This window comes from Musa acuminata, chromosome BXJ2-9 (assembly GCF_036884655.1).
Source record: "Musa acuminata AAA Group cultivar baxijiao chromosome BXJ2-9, Cavendish_Baxijiao_AAA, whole genome shotgun sequence".
Taxonomy (NCBI): domain Eukaryota; kingdom Viridiplantae; phylum Streptophyta; class Magnoliopsida; order Zingiberales; family Musaceae; genus Musa; species Musa acuminata.
Window position 1 is genome coordinate 40,430,533 of NC_088346.1, and position 7,036 is coordinate 40,437,568.

Consider the following 7,036-nt stretch of genomic DNA (forward strand, 5'->3'; position numbering starts at 1 on the left):
TGCAGCTGATACACCCAAAGTCAATGGAGCTCTTTTCATGGAGACAATCATTGGTGATAGAAGAAGCCCTTTTCCTTTTTCCTTTTTCCTTTCTTTATCAGAACATGCTCCTGCTTTTGTCGTTTGCCAAACAGTGCCCATATGAACGAAGGTGATCCATCTTCGTATTACTGCTTGACATCTTTGATATCCATTAATTCTTGCTCAATATATGTAAATATGAATTTACTAACTGTGTTGTGAATTCAATTATTGTCTTTTTATTTTTCATGTGTGTCTCAAGTCAACGTTATGGTAGAGATCACAAGTGGAAGAGATTTTAGATTGAAGATTAGTGGAAAACTAGTGCAATTCATAGAAGAAAAACCATATCTATCACTTTTTTCTTATTTTGTTGACCAAAATTATTGTCATTTTGGAACAAAAGGGGTGTCAATATGATTTATCTTAAACAAATAATGAACTGATGAAAATTAAACTTAAGCTTTGCCATTTTTGGTGCAAATTCAGTGTAAAGTAAAAAAATATTTTTTATTTTTAAAATTAGTATCAAAATAGATATTGCATTATTTGTTCAGATATTTATAGATAAATCAAAACTAGAGGATTTTTTTTAAAAAACTCAGGTGTTTTTGTATACATGAAATTAAAACTAATCGAATTATAGTAAGTGGAAAACAAATCATTACATTAATTTGAAATCCACCATATTATTTTGTGAACATAGTGTAACTATTGCAAATTCACTGTATTTTTGCTTTTTATTGACTTTAAATTTTCTAGTATAATTTTGGCAAAAAATTGTTAGCCTATTTATTATGCCCAAATATAATATCAATTTCATCCATTACTCGTACAATTCGTACATAAGATGTATATATGTATATCTAAGGGTTTTTTTTTTTAGTTAATCTTTTATGTATTAGAACATGAATGTAGTTGAAGAATCGCAGGTTAAATAAAGTATCAATGTATAATATATTTAAAATTAATATTGGTGCGAAAGTTACGTAAATTAATTTTTGATGATGTATAAGTGTACGCTAATATCATCGATTATTATCACAAGCTTTTACTGAATTTGTCCACTTATTTACTAATGTCATAGCTACATTTTTGTCATCATCACAATCACAATCCTCATGAGAACCTTTTTGTTATTGGGTAAATCCATGAATTGTTTCGAGTCAAGAAAGAATAAGAGATTGGAGACAAGACTAGAGGAGAAAATAATAAGGGAGAAAAAAAATTGGAGATGATGAAGGATACGATGGCAATGACACCGAGGGAGAATTTATCCATTTATTTACTATTTTCATAGCCAAAAAAAAAATTTGAAGTAGAGGGAGGGAGGGTTGAAAGTGAGAAAGGTAGAGAAATAGAACGATGAAGATAGAGAAGAAAAAGTAGCTGATAAGGAAAAGATGGATAGATTTTCTTTTCTTTTTTTTTTTAGAAAGAAAAAAAAAGGAAAAGTTGTGATTAATTTTAAAGATTAAAAAAAAGGCTCTTCTTAAATTTAAGGCCTCTTTATACAAATTCAAGTAAACTAACATATGTATAGTAAAATTCATAATTATAAATCAGACACTAAGTAAATCATCATATCTACAATCCAATCAATTTAGAGAGAATCAATAGATTCATCCTTCTCAAATACAGCTTACATTTAGTAATTAAAATATTCTCTACCATAGTTATCAGAATCTAACAAATAATAATAATAATAATAATAATAATAATAATAATAATAATAATAATAATAATAATAATAATAATAATAATAATAATAAACTTGGGGTCATTTTAGACCCATGGGTCAACTAGTTGGACCACATTTTTTTATTAAAAAATATTTTTAAATTTTAAAAATAAAATTAGTTTAATTAATTGAATGACTTTTAACATAAATGAAGAAAACAAAGATAAAAGAAATAATATCAACCAACATTATCAAAATATAGTTTTCTTAAAGATTAAATAACACATGATAATATTTAATAAGTAATTATATTAGTCTAATAAAATAAATGTATAACAACAACATGAAAAATATTATTCATCCAAAATAGCTATCATCACTCAAACTCTATCAATAACATATAACAATAATGGATGTCAAACGAAGAAGATAATCAAACGAAGAAGAATGATCAGATAAAAAATAACGAATCGAATAAAGATCTCACTAACGATAGAGGAGATGAGAGGACGAAGATAAAACTATCGAATGAAAAAAAATCGAGAATAAATAATAAAAATTTATTTTATTTTAATTTTTAAATAAACTTAATTTAGTAAGTGAATTGATCCGGTCAACGATCAAATTCTTAATTTTTTTTTTTTTTTTGGGTTCAACAATCCAGTTTTTATAATGCTTCCTCCTGCCACATATAAATCCACAGTTGATGGGTGATGCTAGGCGTTGGATCCATGCATGAAATGGCCATATTACAGATTAATTAATTACATGGTTAAGCATCAAAATAATGCCAAACCATATAGATTTTTACTCTTTTAGGCTACACTGTACTTGCAAACAAGAGCTGATTCCAGAGAATAGTTCAGCAACAAAGACAGGAATAAAGCCATACAAGGGGTGGATGGACATGGTTTTGAGGCAACTTCAGCACTACAGCTAACTACATCATGTGCTATAATTCACCTTGTAATATTCTCAAATTGGACATGGAAAACAGCAATGAGCTCAGTGGGAGATCAATGATTTGATTCTTTGTGTTAGAGAGAAGTCAGTCATGTGATGTTAGAAGAGATTCCAATAGTGGGGGGGGTGTGGGGAAGAAAAGCAAACCAAATCTGTGATGTCACACAGAATTGGATGCATCTGGTTTGGGAGATCAGTGTCATGATTGTTGTCAATTAGAAATTTAATGAGAAACATGTATGAGGTGCAACAATATGTGATCTGATTGCTAAGTTTTGTAAGCTCCAATTGACATAGATATCAGCTTCAGATAACTCATTTAAAATTGTTTGAGAAGGTAAACTGTCATTGCCACTCCAACATTTGATAGTAGACATGCTATTGAATACTCGTTTCTTTTTTTCTTCAATTGCACAACATGATCATTTGTGACACCACTGATTGCATCCCATCACAGTAGGAGTAGAATAAAGTCTCACTCTTGATTAATAGATCATCATGATGAACAAAGGGAATCCAGAAGATTGAAACAGATAACTAAATTAACTTTCACAGCAGGTAGCAACAATTCTTACTACTATTATAATTTGAACAGAGCACTGGAGGCTCTATTAAATGATAGAATTGGAGTATAGACAACATCACAGAAAATACTTGTGGACAACAGGCTTAGGAATGATCACATTCCCTATGAATTTATTTCTTTGTGCCTGACTAAAGAACATTATATGACATGAATCATAGAATTGCTACATTGAACTATGAAATTCCAACTTCAAAAAGTAACACAAAGAGGAGATGAATCATGTGCCAAAATATAATCAGTACCAAAACTTTACTTCATTCTCCCTCTTTCTATTTATAAACATCTCTGTCTAACAAACACAAAGAGACTTTTCCTTCTGCAAACTCATCAGCTTGGAAGATTATACTCCCCTGAATAAATATTTAATAGATCTTTGTGCCCTTACTCCACCCCAAGCAAACTAATGAGCAAGTGTTAGAAGAACAGGTAAGGGCTAGAGAATTCAAGCAAAGAATCAACATTCCTACAATCCTAATCTACACTCAGCAACATAAACAAAAACAAAAAAAAAAAGAGAGAAAAATTATTCCAGAAGAGAGATGTTACGCTGCGGAGGCATCCTCGTTTTCGGCCATGTTAAAGAGTTCTGCATCCTTCTCCTCGTCGCTCAAGAAATCCCTCCTTCCAATCTTTGAGTGCACGGTGAGAAAAGCCATCTTCTGTGCAGCTCTTGATTGTGCATGCGTACACATCCACCGGATCAATGTTGAGTTGTGCTTGAGTTCACCGGAAGTGGCGTGAAGGAAAATGAGCCTCACAGCCACTTTCTGAAGGCATTTGAATTCAGTCAAACATGTCTCCCACACCAGCCTGCGACTCTGTGGGTTGGCATTCCTCATCTTCCCGGTCGATGGGTCATGCTGTTTTACCTGCACGGCCTGCGCGTAAAGCGGATCCAATCCCTCCGACCTCCATTTCATCAGCTCCATCAGCGCGACATGGGCTTCTTCCGGCGACACCAATCGCATGATTAGCTTGTCCACATCCTTGTCCTGCTCCGGCGACAAGCACTTGAAAGGTGGAAGGTACTTCCCGCTGGTGTCCTTGATCAAGAAAAGCGGATCCAGCACGAATGCTGCCGACCATGCCGGGTGGTAGTTCTTCTTGAACCTTTGATCGATCACGTTGTCGACGAGCCCACCGTCGATGCCATACTTGGTCCTCCAGTCTCCGAGCTTCGACCGCAGCTCATCCCACAGCGGCAGGCATTGCCCGATCAATGGCCTCTCCATCTCTATTTCTCGAGCCATGGCCTTAACCAAGCTAACCAACGAATGAACTGCCTCCAGCTCAGTCCAAAATCCACCATCTTGAATCAGCTCCGCCATTTCTCTCGCAGATGGCTCCTCGAGACAGACAACCTTGTAGTCCTCGTCGAGGACAGCCATCTGGATCGTACGAGCAAACTCCGTGACATCCTCCACCACAGCGAGGCCGGTGCTGCAATGGCTCCTCAGAAGGCGGGAGTGCCCATGTTCCTCGAGCTGGTACTTGAGAAAGATGCTTCTAACTTGAGACTGGTTGTTCACGAAGTTGGCCAGCTTCAAGCAATTAGCGGAGACCTTCGCGAAGAGGGGGAGTTGATGGGCGAAGTCCTTGATCAAGCTGTTGAAGGCCTGGAGTTGGCAGGAGAGATTCACCATTCTTTGGTTACGGCTCTCGAGGTTCAGAAGGGCCTTCTTGTTGAAGCGGTCGGCGATGATGCCGGCGCACCGGTCGACGAGACCACCGCACAGCCTGGCGACGACATCCCACAGGACCTCCTCGGCATAGTCGGAAGGGGCTCCTCCGGTGGTGAGCAACGACCGGTGGAACAATGTGGACCCGTTGGGGAGGTTCGCCACGAAGCTCACCAGCGTATGATCCGAAGACGTGGCTGACGACTTCCAGCCATCGGAAGCGAGCTGGAAGAAGGCAGCGTCGCGGATTCTGTCCTCGGAGTCCGACAGGACCTCGAGATATCGAGCTTCGAGGTGGGATAAGACCAGTTGGCAAGGTGAAATAGAAGAAAGGCCGACCTGGTTGAGGAAAGATTGGAACTTTGGGTGGTCGAGCGCGGAGGGGGAGACGGCGCCGCCGTATTCGAGGAGCCAGTCGGCGAGCAGGGTGAGGGCGGCGTCAGCCTGGGGTTTAGGGAGGGCGGCGGCCGGGGATGCCAAGGGGCTCTTCAGCTTCTTCACGCTGTCCTCCAGCCTCGCCAGCGCGACGAGGTCCTCCTTGCCGCCGGAAAGAACGAGGGGCGGCCTGGGTGGCGTCGGTGCAGGGATGGAGCGCCTCCGCGAGGGGGGATAATGAGGGCGGAGGCGGGGGGAGGGCGGGGGGAGCGAGGAGATGGGAACGGGGTCGACAGCCGCGGAGGCCGCGGCAAGGGAGGGGGTGGGGGTGGGGGTGGCGGAAGAGGGGGAAGAGAAGTTGGAGCAGGCGCCGCGCTTGAGGTGCTCGGAGGCGGTGCGGGAGGGGTTGGACGCGGAGAAGAGCGCAGCGCAGAGTGAACACCGGAGCTTCGCCACGGCGGGGTTCCCCGACCCCGCGTCCGCCACCATGACAGGCTCCAGGTGGGCCCAGTACCACGCACCCTTCCCCTTCATCGCCTTGCATCTTACCGCCAAGAGCCGCTCGAACCGCTTCCGTGCCGCCCTGACGGTGACGTCCTCGCCCGCCCCTCCACCGCCGACGGACTCCTGCGCCCCCGCCTCCATCCAAGCCTCCCTCTCTTTCACTCTTCCACTCCGACCTCTCTATATATAATATCACCAACGCAAACCGCCAAGGCGTATCAATCAAGTCCGCTGGAGGAGAAGGCCGCCCCGTAAGCAGGAGGTGCAATCAGTGCCGCCCATGCGTTGAACCGGCGACCCGATGCAGCCACCCAGTATTCACTACGTTCCTGCGTACGGCGACGGGGATTTGGGTGTCCGGGTCATATCGAGACCTCCATTTATCTTCTCTGCGCAAAGGGGGGATGTATTCCAGTCACCGAACCATGTCAACTCCAACAACACAAACAATGCAAGAAAACTCGGGAGAACAGACTCAACGACCTGGATAGAAGGTTAGGAAAAGGCGAAGGATGCAGAAGAAGGTGAGAGAGGCGGAGGAGGAGGACGAGATGAAAAGGTGAGAGCTTGGAATTTAAGGCCATGTGCCAGTCATTTTCGACTGTAGTTGTGAGGAAGCTTTGACTAGTCTCGCAAAAGGGATGCCTCTGCAAACATAGGGGTGTGCTGAACTGTGTTTACTAGTGGTAGCAGGTAAAGTGAGCAGCCTTGCTCGGGTACTGCATGCATCAGATGCACTAAAGCAGACGTACACGCTGCTCGTAAGCTGCAGCTAAATCTCCAGCAGCAAGATTTGGGGAGGATACCCTCTGGATTTATATACATCGCTGGACTTTTGGCACTTGCAGCTGGGAAATGTGGCAAGCTTCGTCCCCAATTCAATCTTCTGATTCATGCCCAGCCTTGAGGCTCGAGGCTTGATGCTTGAGGCTTGAGCTCAACACTGTTCACAGGTTGGATGAACAGCAGCAACTCGGCTTTACTTCTCCCTGTCTTCCATGGTTACTCCACCAAACCATGGGCCAATCTCCCAAAGTATTACTGTACTTACAATATTAGCATATCCATGAAGAACTGCCTACTCGTGATCCTCATATTCTTCTCATAAGAAGATTTGATACTAATATTCAAATTTATTATGGTGATCCCTCACAACTTGTGTGTTTTGACACTAAATATACATATGGATATGCATAAATAATTTCTGAATTATGGTATTAGTACAAG

The 7,036-nt window shown here is 41.6% G+C and overlaps 1 protein-coding gene across 1 annotated transcript; it reads right to left on the reverse strand.

Moving 5' to 3' along the window:
• Positions 1 to 3,464: 3,464 nt before the first annotated feature.
• LOC135623882 (uncharacterized) lies at positions 3,465 to 6,348 on the reverse strand. Its single transcript, XM_065127329.1, has one exon. It carries the CDS (start codon positions 5,948 to 5,950, stop codon positions 3,794 to 3,796), a length of 2,157 nt encoding a protein of 718 aa, XP_064983401.1. The 5' UTR covers positions 5,951 to 6,348; the 3' UTR covers positions 3,465 to 3,793.
• Positions 6,349 to 7,036: the final 688 nt, after the last annotated feature.

What these genes read in the sequence shown, in the direction of transcription:
- LOC135623882 (XM_065127329.1), bottom strand. Translation starts at nt 5,950, where the DNA reads ATGGAGGCGGGGGCGCAGGAGTCCGTCGGCGGTGGAGGGGCGGGCGAG.